At 45.9% G+C, this 22,139-nt stretch overlaps 1 protein-coding gene across 3 annotated transcripts in view; it reads right to left on the bottom strand.

Annotated features, from left to right (window-relative positions):
* The window catches only part of asap2a (ArfGAP with SH3 domain, ankyrin repeat and PH domain 2a), a 97,238-nt gene that overhangs the window by 49,820 nt on the left and 25,279 nt on the right, over positions 1-22,139 (bottom strand). For all 3 annotated transcript variants that reach the window (XM_063184136.1, XM_063184137.1, XM_063184138.1), the window contains exons 3-4: positions 4,977-5,122; positions 3,437-3,511 (exon numbers count right to left, since the gene is read on the bottom strand). In XM_063184136.1, coding sequence (XP_063040206.1) covers positions 3,437-3,511; positions 4,977-5,122 — 221 coding nt within the window. The remainder of the gene's footprint in view (positions 1-3,436; positions 3,512-4,976; positions 5,123-22,139) is intronic.

Here is a 22,139-nt window from a genome sequence, read left to right as displayed (position 1 = left end):
CTACCCGCTACCTCTTGTTCTCTGTGGGGTGCCAGGAGATGGGCCAGCCAGCCACCAGGCTTTGTGGAGTCACAAGCCACCGCATACAGAGGCACACGCTTGCAAAAAACACACACACACACAGGCACCCACTTGCAATAACATTCACACACAGAAACATGGACAGAGACACACACAAACACAGGCACCTGCCAAACATTGGCACCCTATGAGCTTGTATGAATCACGGGCGAATAATAAAAATGTGTGAGATGATGAGATTCCTAAATGATTGCCACACCATCGGAGCTGTTTGGGGTGTGATGTGATGTGATGTGATGTGATGGGAGTGAAGTCAGGTCTATGCACCCTGGCAGGCACATCAGACTGGACTGTATGTTCATTTCCTTAAAAGCCTTTTGGCAGCAGCTCACTTTAAGCAGTAAACAAAGGCTTATGCATCATCACCACAGGCACAGCGGGGACATGTCATGTGCCTCGTGCTGTTGTCCCCAAAGGATCCAAATCACACAGTCTGTCCTATAGCAAGGTCACAAGCACTTGGGAGTATGACCACACTGGCGTTGCAGGCCAGCCAGGCTATGGGAGTTCTATTCATTCATATACCACATTTCAGCTCACGCCGCTTCATCAAAAAACAGAATTATATAATCATGGAATGAAAAGATTCTCAAAAGGATAAAATGGAGGGAAAACCAAACTATGCACAGTAAATTTTCAGTAGTAATTCAACACTGAGTGCTGAGGGCAACCGGGGCAAAACTGAATCACTTGATTTCGATAAGTTAAGTCACACAAATACCAATCAAATAATACTAGAGCATATTTGGTGAATGGACACACTGTAAAATGCACTGTGAGTGCACCAAGGGGACTCTGCCCACCTCCACACTTGCTCCCCCTTCCACACATACACTACACACACAGCTCCTAACAGCCAGGAGCTGATGAGAGAGGAGTGGACCGTGAAATGCGTCGTTCCTCGCTTAAGTGAGGTGGGCAAGACTGGCAATTTAGCAGCCATTAGTGCCCCCTCGCCCCCTTCTCATTGAGTTAGCCCCTCTTCCTCTTCTCCTGCCCCTCCTACCCCAACCCCCACCACTCCTAAAAAAACAGAATGGCTGCAGTCGACCACAACACCAGAATATTAAAACAAGCGTGTGTGCACCAGCCTACGCAGAGTAAGTAAAAAGACACAATTACGACAGCCTTGGGGATCAACAAATGGTTGCTTTGAGCCAAATAACTATGCAGGTGCACACATGCTATTTATTAACATACTAATTATGGTGTTTTCAAGTCACAAATGTAATCCAATTTGTCAATCAAATTATACAGCCCATGTTAAGTCCATATAACTTCTACTAGGCAAACAAATGAGAGCGACATATGTGCAGCAGAACCTTTAAGACCAGCTGCATATTTATCTTTAACAGTGTTTACAATTCTGTTGCATTTTTTACCCCTGAGGTCTCAATGAATGAATACACAGCGCAGTGTGCAACCCAAACACCATGTTAACTAGTGACATCACTAGTGGGGGCAAAGCTGTAGTAGAACTACAACCCACACGAGAGAGTCTCCTTTGTCTGATACACATCTCACTGTAATCTCCCTCTCTCTCTCTCTTCTCTCTCTCTCTCTCTCCCCCCCTCTCTCTATATCTCCCTCTCCCTCCTTCCCCCCTTCCCTCCCTCGTTGTTCCTCTAAGGCAGGCTTTGGCTCCTTCCTCCTCTCCACTTCCTTTAATTCCTCCTCTTTCCTCCTCTGAGACCAGGCTGTGTATCAGTGCTGTAATCTGAACAGCAGCTTGTTGCCAGGCTGTGCCCACCATGCCCGGGCCACACAGAGGGCACGCAGCACCAAAAAGAGGCTTACGGAGAGAGAGAGAAAGAGAGAGAGAAAGAGAGAGAGAGAGAGAGAGAGAGAGAGAGAGAGAGAGAGAGAGAGACAGACAGACAGACAGACAGACAGACAGACAGACAGACAGACAGACAGACAGACAGACAGACAGAGCATGAGAAGGAAGAGAGGGAGGGAGAGGAACAGGGGTAAATGAAGGTAAGTACAGAATGGTTGATGAGGGATGTCATAAACAGGTCCCCCATATGACTCCCACCAGGAGTCTCATACATGGGCAATGAGGTATTGAACTGGAAGCGAATATGGCTACTTTCTCTGTAGAGTTGTAGATACATTTTCCTCCATTCGTCACAGATGACCCCTCACTGTGACCAGAATGAAAACACAATATGAGAGAAAGAGAGAGAAAATGGAGAAAATAGAGAAAGACAGCAACAGACAAAGAAAGAGAGAAACAAACACAAGGAGAGAGAGAGAGAACGCCAAAGAGAAAGAGAGGATAAATAAAACTAACCCTACTGTACTTCTGCACTTGTTGTTCTGTATATTTCCTGTGCAGTCTGTATCTGCTAGTGATGTTGGCTATGATTATGTCCTTGATTGTTAGCAGCTTTGGTTAAAAAGCGTCTGCCAAATGCAATGTAATGTAATGGAGCAAGAAACAAAAAGAGTGAGACAGAATGAGAGAGGCATCTCCAGGACAACCAAGACGAGAGAGGGGAGAGGGGAGCAGGATGGGAAGGGTGCTCATTAGGGCTTAAATCACATTACAGAGAGAGAGAGAGAGAGAGAGAGAGAGAGAGAGAGAGAGAGAGAGAGAGAGAGAGAGAGAGAGAGAGAGAGAGAGAGAGAGAGAGAGAGAGAGAGAGAGAGAGAGAGAGAGAGATGCTGGTAATGGCGGTGGCCTTGGAAGGTCAGGTGTGTGTGTGTGTGTGTGTGTGTGTGTGTGTGTGTGTGTGTGTGTGTGTGTGTGTGTGTGTGTGTGTGTGTGTGTGTGTGTGTGTGTGTGTGTGTGTGTACAGTAACGAGAGGAGACAGGCTTTAAGTGCCTCACAGGCAGCCAGACATGCTTATGGGCAGTGCGCTCTGCTAAACGAGCTGCACCATTTAATCCTGGACACAGTTAAACCACAGCAGTCACATTTATTCATTATTAATAGCTGTTTACATCCTTACATGTTGCAATGATAAGTGTGATATTTTAAGCCTCTTTGTATGCACAGTAGCTCATGCATGTGTGCATATGGTGGTGGTCATAAAAGGCTTTTCATTCTTTCCGTCCATTGTTGTTCTAAGCAGGTGGCTTTAACAAATAAAAGCATGCTTCTTTAAACACTGTACTCTGCCATATATGGGGAGATAACGTCACTGGAAAAAGACAGAAAGCCTAAACAAAGCAAAACAGTTGTACTCCTGCAGCTGAAACAAATAAAAAACTATAGAAAAAGGAGGCTACAGAACAACTTCACTGCAATAAAGTCTTATTTCAGCAAATAAATCCCACATTTGTAGTAATTTAGGTTTGCTCAAGACAAGTCTGGCCTGTTTTCTGGAAAAGTCTGGAGTTACTCACCCCTTTGACTCCTTTCAGGTCCCCCTTTAACAGGCTGTCCAGAGGGAAAGTGATGATGTTGTTCATGTTCTGAAACTGATGGAAATAAAAAACACACAAGAAAAACATTATTATACAATATTTAATAACTATACAATAATTATACAATGTCAACACATCTGTATTTTCTGCTCTTTTTTCCTTTCTACCTCATAATCATCAATATACAAGACGACGAGGAGAAACACTGTTTGAGCCCTTCACTTATCATTGTATAATTTCAACACAGTTATTTTTCCCCTCTGTTTTCCTTTCTGCCTCATAATCATCAATATACAAGATGAAGAGGGGAAAAAAACGTTTGAGCCCTTCACTTATCATTGTATAATTTCAACACATTTATATTTTCCGTTCTGCCTCGTAATCATCAATATACAAGAGGATGAGGAAAGGCAGCGGGGGAACCCCTGTGAAGCACTCGTCATTCCCCCGGAACATAAATAGACAATTAATCACCGAAAAAACACAGACAGGCTTCATGCATAAACATGACGTGGCTAATCAGCACCTCCTCATGTAAATTGCAAAACTGGAGGGAAATAATCAGCTCTAATTAAAACGTGGCGTAGTGTAGTGTAGAGCGCGAGCCTCTCTCCTCCTCCTCAACTAACGCTGGACAGGAGTCAATTGGATTGGGCAGAGCTGCCTGCGACTGGCCCTTGTGGAAAAGCTAAGGGATATTGCTATGGCAACTAGAATGCCCTAAGGGGGTCGGTGTTTTTCCGTTAGGTGTAGGGGAGGTGGTGCATCATGGGGAGCAGGGGATTGAATTGTCAAAAAGAGAAAAACACGCACATCCGTCTCAAAAAGATTGGGTGCAGGACTAGCAAAAATACCATGAAAACTGAGAGAAAAGTCCACGACACCATGTCTGATGAAGGGCATGCTGCCCGAAACGTCACATTAAAATAAGAGCAACGGGAGCTTGGTGTCGCGGACTTTTCTTTCAGTTTTCATGAGAAAGGAGATTGAAACTTGACTTGACTGGAAGGCGAAGTAATGGCTTGCCAGCAGCGCATCTGCTGGGAACTGATCCACTTGTTTCGCTTTCTCACACTCCCTCACACTTTTTAGCGAGAGGTGGAGAAGAAGAGGGCTATGTGTGTGTGTGTGTGTGTGTGGGGAGGGGGGGTTACATTGTGTGTGTGTGTGTGTGTGTGTGTGTGTGTGTGTGTGTGTGTGTGTGTGTGTGTGTGTGTGTGTGTGTGTGTGTGTGTGTGTGTGTGCGTGCGCTGCAGCCCAGAGGTGGGCAGATAGACAAGAAGCTGAACATCTGGAGCACTCTGTCGCTCCCACGCATCCTACCCAGAGCAAACGTACACACACACACAAACATCTACATGTATACTCACTCACTCACTCACTCACTCACTCACTCACTCACTCACTCACTCACTCACTCACTCACTCACTCACTCACTCAAACTGCCCTTAAATGGTTAAGTAGACATCTCAGACTATGCAAAACAACAGAAAGAAGAAGTCTGCATGTCCTCCTCACCAGGTTCTTGAAGAGGGCCGTGAGCTCCTTGGTGAAGACGGAGAACTTGAGGAAGGCTGATCCCAGGTCAGGGTCGTCTCGGTACACGCAGTTCTCCCCAAACTTCTCCAACGCCTGGGTGTACTGCTCCTCATTCTCCACATGAGCTATAACACATAAAACAATAACACAACATAAGCACATGTAAACAAACACCAGGGTTTCTCCATCCCTTTACAGAGAAGACGGCCGTCTGAACAACAAACAACTCCCACATTGACTAACCCCCTGACAAGATTAAGAATTTGTATTGGGGCCCTTCTGTGGCCAACTGGTAGGGCACTCGCCTGCCATGCGGCTGACCCGGGTTCGATTCCCACCCCGGATCCTTTGCGGACCCCTCCCCGACTCTCCCAATTCGCTTCCTGTCCACCTCTCACACTGTCCTATCTGTCTTCTGGTGTATTTCATATTATATTTCATAGAAATATACATAATATATATGTAGCTTCATTTCACCACCATCCCCTCCACCAACCATGAGTAAAATTCTGGAGGAAGCGATGAACACCCCCCAACACTGCACCCAGCTATCGAAAAAGCATTTTAAATTCACAAGGTTCTCAGTCATTGATGTCAGACATTACTTATTTAGACTGTTGTCAATGTTGGCATGGGGATTAAAACACACACAGACATGTCCAGCATCCCGCTTTTGGTACCCTGATCATGTGACAGAGAGAGACAGCCCCAAATTTGGTCAATGAGTGGCCAATTTGAGCGTTGGCACAGCAACACACTGTAAACCCCAAACACAAACGGCACGACTTGGCACAGGGTCCACAGTGGGAAAGTGGCAGGCAGTGTTGCCAGATTGGACGGTTACCTTCCCAATTGGGCTACATGGGATGGCCGTCTGCGGGTAAAAACGCATGTTTTTTTTTTTTTTTGCAGTTTTGGGCCCTTTGAAATCAATGCAATTTGTTGAAATTTGGCGGAATTTAGTGCATTTTGGCGTTTTTTGAGAACTTTTTGGGCGGGATTTGACCAGACACATCTGGCAACACTGGTGGCAGATCTGCCAACAGCTCAAACCTGTTCCCTTTCCCCCACATGCTGCTGCTGGCTCACTTCCTGTTCATTGTTGTTGCTTTGTTGTTGTGGCAGACTTCACTCAGAGAGTTTACACAAAGCTATCCAAAGGGGAAATAAGCACAACAGAACTCTCTAATACATGTGTTTATTCTGTAAAAACTACGATTTCCGAACTCAACAAAGCACAAACAAACTCTATAAATGTTTCTTCGAAGATGTATACCAACCAATTGGAAATTTGCAGATGGCAAGTTATTTATTTGTTGCTGTATTAGCTGTGCAAGGAGATGAGTCAAGCTGCAAAGCTCTGGGAAAGAAAGGAGTCACATCTCTATAAACAAAGAGGAGATTTTGGGGACTTCCAATCCAGCCCATGTTTACGACATCATTCCCATCTTTCCTGGACATGGACCTCGACCCCCCCTAATCCACTAGTTGTCACGGGAGAAGCATTCCAAAAGATGTGAGTCAGAGATGGACAAAGTCAGGCGCACTCATGCACGCACACACAGACATACGTATACACAGACATGCACGCACGCACGCACGCAGACACGCTCGCACACGGCTGTTTACCCGGACATCTTTAGGGGAAGACAAGCGTGACACCAAACTCACTGGTCAGTTGCCCCATACAGCCAGCTGTACCAAAGCATCTTTGATGCCCGCTGCTGACCGGCTTCTGCAGCACGCAACAAAACAAAACCATGCCAGGTCAGGCCAGGACTTACTTCATAAATACACACCTCTGACCTAATACCATGAAGGATGGCGAGAGAGAGAGAGAGAGAGAGAGAGATAGAGAGAGAGAGCAAGAAAGCGAAAGAGAGAGAGAGAGAGAGAGAGAGAGAGAGAGAGAGAGAGAGAGAGAGAGAGAGAGAGAGAGAGAGAGAGAGAAAGCAAGCGAGAGAGAGAGAGAGAGAGAGAGAGAGAGAGAGAGAGAGAGAGAGAGAGAGAGAGAGAGAGAGAGAGAGAGAGAGAGAGAGAGAGAGAGAGAGAGAGAGAGAGAGAGAGAGAGAGAGAGAGAGAGAGAGAGAGAGAGAGAGAGAGAGAGAGAGAGAGAGAACGAGTAAGCAAGAGAGAGAGTCACGCAATACTGTCCTGGCACACGCAACCACCGTAGAGAGCAAAAAAAATCAATCTGCAGTCATGAATAATAGATGGGGAGTCTTTTTTAAGGGCAAGAGTTTTGGGCAGAGCGGGCAACTGTATCCAGTGAACCCTTTGTCTTGTGGAGAGGAGAGGAGAGGAGAGGAGAGGAGAGGAGAGGGAGGAGAGGAGAGCAGAGGAGAGGAGAGGAGAGGAGAGGAGAGGAGAGGAGAGGAGAGGGAGGGGATGTACAGTGCATTCAAGGGCAGAGCTGAGGAACAAGAGATGGATAGAGGCGTGTGCCACTTCACTGAAGTTTCTACACAGCACTCGAACCACAAGAAAGGGAAGGTTAAAGAGGGTGTGTGTGTCAGTGTGAAAGATGGGAGAGAGAGAGAGATAGATACAGAGACAGAGAGAGAATGGCTGTGAGTGTAAGTTGAAGGTGCACTGCGCTGTCATCAGGCCCGGAGTGGGCCCTGTAATCAGGCCGGGATTTTAATTCACATCTAGGCCACTTTGATATGGAAAATCACTCACAATGCATTTTATTGGACTCATGTTAAAGTAGGGGCCTAGAGTATATTGTCAAGTTAACAGAAAACTTTAACTTTACAAAGTGTAGGCTAATTCAAATTGAAACAAATAGGCCTAGGCTATGACAACAAAAAAAGAAAAGCTATATTTGTATTTGAACATGAGTTATTTGACCAATCAAACTGCATTTGCCATCACAAAAAAGTTCTCAACAACTTGCATGTATCTGTGGATGTGAGTGTGGTTTACTGTGGAGTCAGGCTCCATGTTCTGCTTGTCTGATGCTCCACATGCATGGTACTAATGTGCAATAGTCCCGTGGTGTTAGGCCCACATGTTGTTCAGGGATGCAAAATGAATTTCAGATTCAATAACAATTTATATCCCCAATACATGTTTTTTCATTCTTATTAAATTGTATTTCTTTTAAAATAGGCTACCCATAATATGGCCATTTTAATGAATGCTACTTTTACAGTAATTACAGAAGGCCTATCCAAATCATTGCTTCCTTGTCAAGAACAGTTGACAAATACTGTTGACTTGGAGAAAAAAAAACAATGACGACACGCCTTTGATGCGCAAAGCTGTTCGATGTCGGGTTGCCTACAAAAGACCGATAGCAGCAAAAAGTCACCCTGCATTTGTAGCCTTGCTTGAGCATATTCTTGGACTCACACAGAGCTGTGAAGTTAGTAACGCCCGCTGAGATATCATATCAATTTATCCCCCCTCACATTCTCGTCGCAACTGTCACATCACCAAACGTTTTATTCACATTTCATTTGCAAACATGCATGCCAAGATTGTCGTTGTCACCCTATTACTTGTGTTACTGGACTTCTTATTGAGCCTATTCACCTGCGCACTGCTGTCATGCTACTATATGTGGCCATTAGGATTCAAAACTTGTCGAGCTGATTGTGAGTGCGTCAAGTGACATCCAAGTTCCCTCCGACGTTTGAAAACTAACTGAAGCTTTCAAAAGGTTCATTACAAACCATAGGCTACTTTGTATACCGACAATAAAGGCTTTCTATTCTATTCTATACAGATTTTTTATCGCGAGGCATTCCATGCAATGCTTGGGAGGGAGTAATGGCATGAGCTGTCACTTCACCTTTGCTTTCTTTAATCCTACCTGCGCTTTGCTTCATCATTCCGTCGCTCTCTCTCTCGCTCGCTCTCTTTCCCCTTTTAATCGCTCGTTTGCTTTTCTTCAATAATACAAATCGGGTTAAGCACACGCAGCGGCGTGGAACAGGGGGGGAAAACCCTGACTCATTCTTAGAGCCCAGACCACTTGGGGGGCCCACCGGGGGCCCTCCCATGGAAAATATTTTTCTTCTTTCATTTTTTTAAACATTATTTTAAAAATAATGTCAATACATGTTGGTAATTTATGTAATTCCAAGGTTCTCTGGAAATACATCTGTTGAATTGGATATACTAGCCTGCAAATCGGCTATATTCTATATCAGACACCCCCATTATCACGCATTGGTTTAGTCCGCCCTCTCGCGGACTTTTGATTGTACAATATGCGGAATCAACACTCACTCACGTCATTATTATTAGGCATTAAACGCAGCAGCCGGTTAGCAATGAAAGACTTCTAAAACACCAGGCTTTCACAAAAAAAATAGAAAGGCAAGAGAGACAGGGGAAACAAAATGAAGGAAAGCAACTGCAGCTGATTTCTTGCAAGAAAGGTGAGCCCAAATGTCAAAATTACAGCCTACAAAGTAGGATACCTAACTAGCCTATCCCATTCCCATTCCGTGTGGCCTTCTGTGATAGCCGATGTCAAATGAAAAAAATAATCTCATTTTGTTGGCTATCATTGTGAACCCATATTTGTCTTTGATAGGCCTATTCATAACAAGTGTCCCAAAAGACCAACATGGGTCGATGTTGGTTCAAATATCCAAATGATAGCAAAGCCTAGGCTATTTGTAAAATGAATCCCACTCAATTTCAGAAAATGTCACGAACGTGAAGATGCCCCCTGTCGCAGCAGGTGCAAATGGTGTGAACTTGAGAGAAGGTGAGCCTATTTTAGCTAATATCATAGTCTTGAAGAAAAGCGGTTTCTCAACCGGGTGCAATGCTGCCCGCCCTGGTCATCGAATTTGCAGATTGATTCTGTCGATATTAGTCGACGACGTCATATTCATCAGTTGCCAATGTCAAGGTGGCGGTGCGAACAGCTGTCAGTCTTGAACCTTCATTCTGCTTTTATTTTGCGGTCTCAAAGCTCTGGTTACTTGGCCATGTCTCTGACCATCTGACAACGCCCGTTATAGCTGAAGTGTGGTAAAATAATGACGAGATTTTGACGGGGCACCAGTCTGCGTTTTGAATGTTGCTGACGCCATTCTAATCTGCGCAAAGCGCAAGAGATGACCCTGTTTGCATAGCGCAAGAAAAGAGGCAGAGTAGCCTACCTCCGTGCTGAGCAGGTAGCCTATCTGCATTGAGTGCTCATGAAAATTACAAGCTACTGTGAAATAGTTACTGGCCCATTTAAATCTGAAAGTATATGTAGTAGCCTAATAAATAATGATTTCAAAGAAATAAATAGCCTAGGCTAATAGCCTTACTAGGTTCGGGGTGCCCTGACTTTCAAAAGGTTTAGCGACATCAAATCCAAACAGCGATACTTTTGTTCTATTTAGGCTACTCTGCTTTACCGCAGGTTTTAAGCGACATTTCGAAGTCAGCTTCTACCGGCACAGCTGATTCTCTTTTCCTTGCTCTCCCAAACACTGATACGGGCAAACGTGACGTGCGGTGTGCGGGGGGCAGTGCGATGTGAAACGAATGTGCGCGCGAGCGCCTGTGTTTCTGTTCAGCGATGCACATTGAAGAAAGTACAGTTCAACATATCAATGTCTCGTGTGTCCATAGTGCACGAAACAGTAGGCTGGAAGCATTGTGAAAAGAGATTTGTCAGTCTCTCTCCTCCCCCTCACACCATAGTGATGAAGTGATTAAATGTCATCCCTATGAATATGATAGCCTACTTTTCATAACTGGTAATGTGAAAGATTAAGACATTTTATATTTTTAGTATGTCTATTATGTCATATGATTGAAGATGAGAACGATTCAAGTGAAGGAGAGGAAAGCATAGAGGGGTATTTCTGAGGAGGCAAGAAGGATGACAATATCAGGAGGTAGGCGCGCACGGGGGGGGGGGGGGGGGGGGGGGTTGGAGGGTTGTTTAGGTTGGGGTGTGTGTAGGGGGGCCCATGGAAGAGGTTGTTCCTAGGGCCCCAAATTTGGTGCTACGCCCCTGAGCACACGCCACGGCGGTTCTCCAGTGCTCGCGCCATGTCTGGGCTCTCAAGTCGCTTCCAAATAACGCCAATTGCCACGAACTTAAAATATTATTTTAAGAAAGTAAAGATGAGTTGAATTATACCCCATACACTGTCCTGTTCCTATACGTTTCTGACTCCTCATCGCCGACTTCTGTTGTGGTTGAGGTAGTAGAAAGGGATGCATTTAATTTGACTATTATTAAGCTACACGCAGATTTCAAGTGCACCTTTCTTCGCGCATTTCGCCGCGCCTCCCCATGGACTCTTTGGCGCCTAGATGGTTGCACCTTAATAATCTGCTGTGGTGCTGCCGGTGGCTGCGCTGTCATAGTGAATATTTATGCAGACTACAAGTGACCATTGCATTTAGAATAACCCAAGTGAGAAATTTAAAAATATTTCCTCATGGTCCAACAGGCCACACCCGAATTTTGGGCCGGGAAATCTCCCGATAGTTATAATGGCCACCCCGGCATTGGCTGTCATTGTTCAAAGCAAGGTACACTTCAAAGTTCAAATTTACAGTATAATACTGTAAGTAACTGCCTTCTTGATGTGTGTATCCAACTATAGTTTCATCTGTCTACTTAAATGTATTGTTACTCATGTCATTTCACCACAGGCCATATGGAAGCCTTGGCATGCATTGGAGTGCTGGAACAGTGCTGGAGTCATGCTTATAATAAGAGACGACGTTTTGGCAGCAAGGTTTATGTAAATGTATGCAAATATGACAGCCGATGTAAATGAACACGGATGTCAGTTCATATACACACCTCTGGCTCCGTGATCGATGTTTTCTAACACACTGGCACGGCCACATTCATTCAAAGCCGCACTCTTCAGTAACAGCGTACGGTTAAGAAAATAGAAAAACATTCATAACTGCAACTGCATAATAACGCACTGTATCGTTTTGGCACAGTCACATACATCCAAAGAGTCACAGTTTTTAATAGTCACACACACTCACAGCGTGAATTTAGGAAAATGAACACCTATAACAGCACCCAAATCATAATCCTATATAGTGTGGCACAGTCACATTGTACAGTATACTTCTGTTACTTACAGCCAGGGCTCTAAATGAACACCAGCCAACTGGCCAAATGCTGGTGAAATTTCAGTTTGGCCGGTAGGAACTTACTAGCCACTTTGACCCAAGAGTGAGTGTGTGTTTGTCTATTTGGCTGTTACAACAGCTATAAAGCTACAACTGTACCCACGTAATAATGTCTTGTATTGTTTTGGCAAATGAGTTCTGGTGGTTTTTCACGGCTGAAGTGAACAGCTTTCCTGGCAGACGTGACCCGGCCTCCCTGCCACAGCACACGGCGGGGACCAGATGGCGGGTCAAGCGATGACTCAACACACAAGAGAGGAGAGAGAGAGAGAGAGAGAGAGAGAGAGAGAGAGAGAAAGAGAGAGAGAGAGAGAGAGAGAGAGAGAGAGAGAGAAAGAAAGAAAGAAAGAAAGAAAGAAAGAAAGAAAGAAAGAAAGAAAGAAAGAAAGAAAGAAAGAAAGAGAGAGAGAGAGAGAGAGAGAAAGAGAAAGAGAGGAAGAGAGAGATGGAAGAGATTCTACAAATCTTGACAGGAAACCCAATTGATAGAACTCTCAAAAAGACAAAGAATGAAACCAAAATCTGTCCTCCCCGGAGACTAGCGCTTTGAGTGAAAGAGATTCTCCAAGCCCTGGGAAACTCAATTGCTAGAAACTAATCGCTCTACTACATAGACAGAATGAAAGAATGAAAATCAAAATCTTTAATCCTTCCCAGAACCAGGACTTTGACTTCAACTTCCCACCACACGTCGAGAGGTAATCTCACAGGTCACACAGAGGTGGTATATCTGCTGAGTGTAACTACAGGGAAACATTACATTACATTAAACTTTGCTGACGCTTTTGTCCATAGCGACTTACATTTAGTTTACAGCGTAGTCCCTGGAGCAATGTGGGGTTAGGTGCTCAAGGGCACTTCAGCCATTGGTGGGTGTGCAGGTAGGGAGAGGTAAGGGTGAGATTTGAACCAACAACTCTCTGATTTTAAGACCATCTCCCAAACAACTAGTCCCCCTTACGCAAGGGAAGAACAATTCGAGAGCCACATGAGAACATTGAAGTGTCAACTATGGAAGAAGGAGCAGACCGAGATCAAAAGACAAGTGACTGTACGGCGTCCCGCCTGGAAAGCACAGATCAGGGGTGATGAACGCGGCAAACGATTCAAGTTGAAGCGCTTGATCAGGGAGAGCGACCAACCGAAGCTCGTGTTTCGAAAAATGTAAACATTCCATGGGCTGCCGTCGAGCTCATTACATATTTTTCGTTGAAGTTCAACTTCTCTTTTGATGCCTTCGGCGCTAGAAACGCTTTTGCAGCTTCTGCCGCTTGCCATACAAAGTCAATTACTTCTGCTGCTTTCCAAACCTTCAACACCTACTGTCTATCTGTACAGTGAGGGGAGTGAGGGATCAATTGAAAGCAACTAACTTCTATTACGACAAGAGAGAGAAAAAGAGAGCCCTGGCTAACTTCTCACTACAGACATCATAACATTCCTTCCCAAAATGCTGCAGCTAATATTAGAAATACCATAACATTCTGGCAACTTGGCCATAACAATGGTGAGCAAAAATAGCCCAGTCTGACAGAACGACACCTCCATCCATCTCTGAAGACATGTTGACTGAAGGCCAGCAGTGGTGCAGAGAGAGAGAGAGAGAGAGAGAGAGAGAGAGAGAGAGAGAGAGAGAGAGAGAGAGAGAGAGAAGAGAGAGAGAGAGAGAGAGAGAGAGAGAGAGAGAGAGAGAGAGAGAGAGAGAGAGAGAGAGAGAGATTCTGGAAGGCCTGCTGGGAGGGAAGCCTATTAGCGTGATACCTGCTGCATGCCAGTCACCTCAGGGAGATACTGGGAGTCCTGGGCTGGCAGGTGGTGGTGGCTGAGAGATGGAGGGATGGTGACGGCTGAGAGACAGAGAGATGGAGGGATGGTAACAAGTGCGACGGAAAAGAGGAGAGGTGTGAAGACACTTTTCTTCCTGGAAGTTGTGGCCACAAAACCCTCTCGACACACACACACACACACACACACAGACGTACGCACACACACACACACACAGACGTACGCACACACACAGAGACGTACGCACACACACACACAGACGTACGCACACACACATAAAGACCTACGCAAACACACATACAGACGGACGCACACACACACACAGACGGACGCACACACACATACAGACAAACGCACACACACGTATGCACTTGCACAGACGTACAAATGCGCACAGACGCACGCACGCACACACACCTGCCGTCGAGGCATGAGTCATTGGAGGTGATTATACTGAGAGCAGCTCACCACACCACAGAGAGACAGCAGGCCTGGCGGCCTTCCTCTGCTAAGCCACAGGAATAAAGTAGTGGGGGAAGAAGTAAAGATGTGAAAAGTGTGTGTCCATGTGTGAGTGTCTGTGTGTGTGTGTGTGTGTGTGTGTGTCTGTCTGTCTGTGAGTACTGTATGAGAGAGAGAGAGAGAGAGAGAGAGAGAGAGAGAGAGAGAGAGAGAGAGAGAGAGAGAGAGAGCGAAAGAGAGAGAGAGAGAAAGAGAAAGAGAAAGAGAGCGAAAGAAAAGAGAGCGAAAGAGTGATTGAGGATATACACCAAAGCCCTTCAACTTGTGATGATCCGGTGCTCTGCTTGCCCAAAACAAACCACCTCAGAGACTAACCACAGCTGCTCACCCTGAATCACTGAGGTGTCTTCTCAATGGAAAACCACAAGAAGAGAAACAATTGTTGTTGGCCTGGTTCATATGCAAAAGATCCTCTCAGCTGTGGTTCCCTCACTGTTTGAAGCAGGCATTATTTTTAACCAATGCGAGCGACAATGCAACACTCCCTTCCTAAGTTTCCCAGTTGAAGTGGATGCACATACGGTAATCATGATGGCACAATGTGGCAAGGCTAGTTAAAGGGAGGCTAAGTAAAATGTAAGCACATAGTATTTAAATGTTATTATAGTGTAACAAGAGCTTTTATACAATAGATACATGTATTTTACCTCAGACAAGATTAAAAGGTTGACTGTAAAGTTTGATAGAAGATTACCAGTCGACACATTTTGACAAGTCAGAGGTGGTTATGAAGATGAAAGTCTTGCCGTCAACACGTCAGGAAAACTAAACAACTTTGCACTCAGAGATAAATTAATCTATTATAATTGTGATGAAGTGACCATCACTAGGGTTGTGGGTGTGTTCTGACTAACATGCCAACGAGCCTGGCTCTTTGGTGTAGCGGTCAGAGCCCCAGTTTACTACTCCAGAAGGTCTGGGTTCGAGTCCCAGCTGGGCAACTCTACTCCCCTTCGCTACAAATGGTGTCAGAAGTGGGATGGCTACCGTGAGGCCATCGGAAGTGTACCCATTGCGTGTGAGCAATAATTCCATGTGAGGGACCCCCAGGATTGGTGACCCGGTATGAGGGACCCCAGTGATGGGTGAAGCATAGCTGATGGGGCACACTGGATGGGAGAAGCATGATGGGCAGTTGCGTGAGGGACACCATGAGTGTGTGAAGCGCACGGGTGCGCTTCCCGAAGGGGAAGGCAGTGTGATGGAGTGACCATCACTAGGGTTGTGGGTGTGTTCTGACTAACATGCCAACGAGCCTGACTCTTTGGTGTAGCGGTCAGAGCCCCAGTTTACTACTCCAGAAGGTCTGGGTTCGAGTCCCAGCTGGGCAACTCTACTCCCCTTCACTACAATTATCATCAAGGAAGACATGATGAACATTATTTCAAGTAAGAGGCATTGTGACCATCTGCATACTGTGTCACTTGTATGTCAGCAGAAAACTGACCTCTGTTTGTACTGTCAAACCTTCTCAATAAAAAGAAAAATGTTGATCAAAAAAATTTAAGAGGCATTGTAAATAGAGCTCTAACAGAGTGGTGGTTGAACTCTCTCCACTCTCTGTAACCAGTTCAGTTGAGTTCGGTGGCCAAATGGCGGGCAGGCAGGCAGGCAGGCAGGCAGGCAGGCAGGCAGGCAGGCAGGCAGGCAGGCAGGCAGGCAGGCAGGCAGGCAGGCAGGCAGGCAGGCGTACCCTGCTGAGTGGAGCTCCAAATGTTGTGACAATAGGCTGTGGACTCCTGCGATGCCAGAGTCAAGAGTTCGACCCACTCTCTTGTTTAGGCATCAAACAGACTTTGTGTTGCCTTTTCTTCCTCCTATGCCAGCTGGCAATCAGTTTAGAGTGTGTGTGTGTGTGTGTGTGTGTGTGTGTGTGTGTGTGTGTGTGTGTGTGTGTGTGTGTGTGTGTGTGTGTGTGTGTGTGTGTGTGTGTGTGTGTGTGTGTGTGTGTGTGTGTGTGTGTGTGAGAGAGAGAGAAAGACACAGACAGAGACACGGACAGACAGAGAGAGACAGACAGACACAGACAGTGCAGGCGTTAGTGACTGAGTCAGTGAATATGGGATGGAGCCTGTGTGTGTGTGTGTGTGTGTGTGTGTGTGTGTGTGTGTGTGTGTGTGTGTGTGTGTGTGTGTGTGTGTGAATGTCTGTGCATGTGAGTGAATGTCTGTGCGTGTGTGTGTGTGTGTGTGTGTGTGTGTGTGTGTGTGTGTGTGTGTGTGTGTGTGTGTGTGTGTGAGTGAATGTCTGTGCGTGTGTGTGTGTTGTCCTCATCACATATTGATATGCTGGTTGCAGTCATTTCCTCAGTAAGAGGACACAGAGTGTGAGCTGGTGGCCTATCTCAGCTCAGCTCAGCTCAGCTCAGCACAGGCTGACCTCAGGATGGCTCCCTCCGTGTTTAGGGAAACCAAGCACAGCACACAGATCAGGAGGAGCCAGCGGTGACATACTGGGGGACCCAGTGGAGACCTCCGCACTTCCTCTTTATCTCCACACTTCTCAGAGTTTCCCCCATGACTCATGGTTGTATTGTGACCGGGGAAGAGCAATGTGATGGACACGCACACACACAGACACGAACAAACACACAAAGACAGGCACATACGCACAGACGCCAGCAAAAAAAGCACATTATTCGGCTGGATTATCAGAGGGGACAGGGCCCATCTGTGTGTTTGGGTGTCACAAGGTGTCATGCGGTGATCCCTGTTTAATTAACAGATAGCCACCAGATAAGGACGCTCCTGTTTCCTGGCTTTCCCCAGATAGAGACGCCGCGTCGCTTTCACACGGATGCGCAAACATACAAAACGCATACACATCAACAATCACACACACACACACACACACACACACACACACACACACACACACACACACACACACACACACACACACACACACACACACACACACACACACACACACACACACACACACACACACACACACACACACACACACACACGCCCATTGACCCACCCCCATATGCACAGACAGAAAATTGAGAGTTTCTACCATGCCAAATACTACATAAATACTACCAGGACTCCCTGGCAGAAGAATTACTGTAACTCAATGGGACCACTTCCTGGTTAAAGAAAGGTTAAATAAAATAAATAAAAAACATGAAGCTTGTTCCCTCAAAATCATTACACCAAAATATAAGTAAACACATCATTATACTCCTGATGATAAGATTTGTGGGTTATTTTATGCCAAGAGCAATAATACTTCCTTCTTCTCCTATAGACAAATTGCAGCAAGTACTGTATCAGGGTGGAGATGCAGGAGCAATGCAGGAGCCCGTGACAGTCAGTAGGGTCATGAGGGGGAGAGGGAGAGTCTGAGAGTTAACTTTAGCTGCTCTTTTGAGCCCCGGTTCTGTCAATGTTTCGTCAACTGGGTCCATGCCCCGCCACGCTCTGCCACATTGCAGAGAGCGAGATGGGTGAGGTGCGGTGTGGTGAAGAGGTAGAGTGGACAGGGCCGCTGACAGCTTTTGCTGGGCCCTGGACAAAGTCTTCTGAAAGGGCCCCCTACCCAATACATACCATGTAGTGGGGACCCGATTCTGGGCCCCCTATCTACCTGGACCCGTGCAACATACCTCTTTGTCCCCCCTGTCGGCGGGCCTGAGAGTGGAATAAATATTTCCATCACAGATCTGTTGTTGTCACCGTGTGACGGACAGGAGTGCAGCTTGGCGAGGATCAGACCATGTGCAGCGACTCACATCCGCCCAACCAACGCTGATCAGTCTGACATGTCAGAGAGCGAAAAAAAAAGAAAAAACGTGGAAAGGGAGAGAAAAATGTCGGAGGAGAAAAAAAAGCAACAACAAAAAAATCTAGCAAGGAAAAGTCTGCTGGAACAAGAATGGATAACCTCTGCCGCAGAGCTAAGGACACAGCGAGGTGAAGAGCAGCGGGGGGAAGCAAGACGCAGATGTGGCTGCTCGGCTCTGATAGCAAGAGAGGAGAAGAGAGAAGAGAGAGAAGTCTGGGGCAGAAGCGGAACAATTGTACAGCGGGCCCCTGGGCAAAATACTGATAAGGGCCCCCCTTACGGCCTGCCAGTCATAATAGGGCCCCCATCACCAATACAGGAGGGCCCTGGTCCCACGGACAAATGCCCCGCCCGCCCCTCCTATAGCTCCGCCCCTGCCCTGGGGAAATATCTCAGAGTGAACCAAACACAACGCAACACATTCCCCTTTCCTGATAACACCAAAGGCAAGGCAGGCATCATACGGATTATTTAAAATTCAGAAGGAAAGTATATCAAAAAAGTCGTGGAAATAGAGATATGTTTGGAAAAAAAGATACGTTTGAACTCTCTGAAACAAGAGAGTACATTGTGAGTGAGTCAGTAGAGTGAGAAAGGGATTTCAGATTAAGCGTACTGTATCTCCTGATGAAAGACCTGCTACCATACTATTACACGCCACCTGCAACAATCATCCTAATCCCCACTCCCCATTCATTTGCCGACTCAAGGTCAGTAAGGTCACTGGACACTACTGTACTGCTAATCCACTACACACGCTAACTGAAGATGAGATCAGAAGGCAAGGCAATGTTATTATTATGGCCTCCAATGTCAGATATCAACCGTCACGGATAGAGAAGTATCAGGTTGAAAACTGCGGGCTGGGAGGAGAGTGAATGACTCAGTACTTCGGTCTCATATCAGTAGGGAAAATGTATTCTCCTGCACCACCATCCAAGCCTGAAGGAGGGCTTAAGCATGATGATGTCTTTAACCTCACATTGCTCCAGGGACTGTAAGCAATACCCTGTATCTAAATAACGGAAAATCGATTTGGAGAAAAGTGCTTGTGTAATGTAACACAACATAAAATCAAAGCATTCTCCATAACACAAAGGGTCAGAGTGTGGACATGTATGGTAGTTATGGATCTACCTCCAAACACCATGGTTGCAATATGACAATAATTCGCTGGTTTTCTGTAGAACCTGGTGTATATGCCATCTGAAATGTAAAACACGGAGCAGTCTCAACCAGAAACAAGAACGAAGATAGAAGATGAGTGTACGGTTGTAGACGGCTAACAAACACAGTCGTCACTTTCCTGGACTTCACTTGCTTGAGGGGTCTGTCTGACTCTGTCTGGCGTCTGATTTATGCGCCACATGACCAGGGCGGTCAGATTTACGAGGCTCCGGCCTACAGACTGACCTCAGAGTCACCCCTGCCCGTAACAAGCTGACTCACAGGTAATTAACCTCGCAACACCGTCTACTCTACACCATTCACTCACACACTCCCATCAAACTCTTTATTAAGTTGCAGGTAGCGTACTTGCTAATGCACTGGATTTAACCGACAAGATAATGAATTTAGGAAGCTGATTCAAATGGATTCCGAATAATGATCAATCCCTTAATCGTGCCCACTACAGTTTTTTTTTTTTTTTTTTACAAATGTGAAATTCAAAACTAATTCATTCTGTGTATTTATTACCTGGGGGGCATAAGTTGGCGAGGATGACTCGTAAACCCCCAAAAAGGTTTTGTTTTTGTCAGTTTCATCATGTAAGAGTTGCGATCATGAAGAACCCACTCCATGTTTCAAATAACAGTTTGGTATCCAACACAAGGCACCTCATGATGAGTTCAGGACCAAATACCTGGGCATTTGTGTAGGTACGTACAGTAGGTAGCTAGAGAATTAGTGAACCTTCTGAGGCCCACATCACAGACTGGACATGTGAGAACAAGGGTAGAACATCTGTTGTCTGGAGTCAAATTCATGGCAAGAGGAACAAGGGAATAGCGCTGGAGGACAAAACTGCTCAACCTAAAACAAGACATATAGCCTTGTTCTTTTGAAAAAAGGATTTGGCTGCAGATGGAGAGATTCATATTTTAACCTTAATTTACCACTCCACCCGTCACCCTTCACTCTGGATACTCTTTACTTTATCTTATTTCATGTTATTTATTTCATTGCTGTCAGCCTCAGTCAGAGAAAATGATCCCCGCTCACTCGCTGGTGTAAGTCCAAAAAGCCTCTTACTGAAAGTGCTTAGTGGCTTAATATGGACTAAAAGGATTTCTGTCATTTGTTCCTCGGGGACAGAGAGAGAGAGAGAGAGAGAGAGAGAGAGAGAGAGAGAGAGAGAGAGAGAGAGAGAGAGAGAGAGAGAGAGAGCGAGAGAGAGAGACGCGGTCAATACAGCGGGAGCCAAAAATGAAGTGGCTCATTCAGAGTGACCACAGGTGGAGGAGTTATGTTGAGTGTCTATGCAGAATGCAGACAAGGGCTGAATAGTTACGGACTCTTGCTCTCAGACTCGGAGAGTGGCGGGTCCAAGTCCAAGATAATAACAGTAGTAAAAACGATGGGTCAAGCAGCTCGTTAATATGGGATGTTTAATTCAGAATACATTTTAATAAATTAATGCTTCCGAATCACAATTCGGCATTGAAGTTATTTGGAATTAATCCTCATTCCAAATAAAGTGGATGGTTCATTCCATTGTTAATTACAAATAACTTTATGTCTCTCTCATCATCTACACGTTAATTTCACTTTAAGGGGGGCGAACTGTGCAGGGACACCTCAGTCACATACGCAATGACACAAAAGGCAATGACACAGACCCAGAACGTGCATCCCCTGTCCAATGAACCATTTCATTTGGAATTATTAATTGAAAGCGTCCAGGGAAAGTAAGACACATATTTACAGTCAGATAGTTTTATTTGTTGTTTTAGTTGTAACCAAGCCAAGTTCCTCCAAGGATATGAGTTTGACAACCCAAAAAAGTCAGAGCACACAGAGAGACCAGTCTCACAGGCTGAGAAACATTGTCCATCCCAAACTCCTAAAGACTAAACACTGCAATAGGCTCTGCAGGTGTAATGTGGCCAAGCTGCATGCGAGGTAGCCCGAATCAGCAAGGTCACCATCGCAGCAGGCACCGGAAGGCCACTGATAACATGTGTGGAAAGGCCTGTGCAGATGTCTGATAATCCCTATGGCGCGCGCACACACACACACACACACACACACACACACACACACACACACACACACACACACACACACACACACTACACGCTACACGCTACACACACACACACTTGTTTTTCTAGAAACTTTCCTTGCTATGCCTCACACACCATGCGCTATTACATTTAACGTGTGCTCCACTTCCACGTACTGTATGAGAGGATAATAAATGACTATAAGCAGCACATTCAATGACAAACGTAAATGTTTCCTGGCCACTCCACTCCACTCCACTTCACCTCGCTGCAGGATTAAATGTACCAGGCAAACGCTGGCACATCATCAGCCAGACAGGCAGCCAGGCAGGCAGGCAGGCAATGTTATTGGATTGGACGACTCCACAGGAGGCTAATGCCAGAGCACTACTGTTCCTAGGTAGAGAGGGAGAGGAGGAGAGGGAGAAGAGGAGAGGGGTGAAGAGGAGAGGGAGAAGAGGAGAGGGGTGAAGCGGAGAGGGGTGAAGCGGAGAGGGGTGAAGCGGAGAGGGGTGAAGAGGACAGGGAGAGGGGGAGAGGAGCAAGAGGATGGGGAGCAGAAGAGAGGGAGGGGAGGAGAGAGGGAAGAGGATAGGGTGCAGAAGAGAGGGAGTGGAGGAGAGGGAGAAGAGGTTAGGGAGCAGAAGAGAGGGAGAGAAAGAGAGAGAAGAGGAGGAGAGAGTAGAGG

The sequence above is a fragment of the Engraulis encrasicolus genome, chromosome 19 (assembly GCF_034702125.1).
Source record: "Engraulis encrasicolus isolate BLACKSEA-1 chromosome 19, IST_EnEncr_1.0, whole genome shotgun sequence".
Classification (NCBI taxonomy): Eukaryota; Metazoa; Chordata; class Actinopteri; order Clupeiformes; family Engraulidae; genus Engraulis; species Engraulis encrasicolus.
The sequence above is the reverse complement of the archived record's forward strand: the minus strand, read 5'-3'. Positions and strand labels throughout refer to the sequence as shown.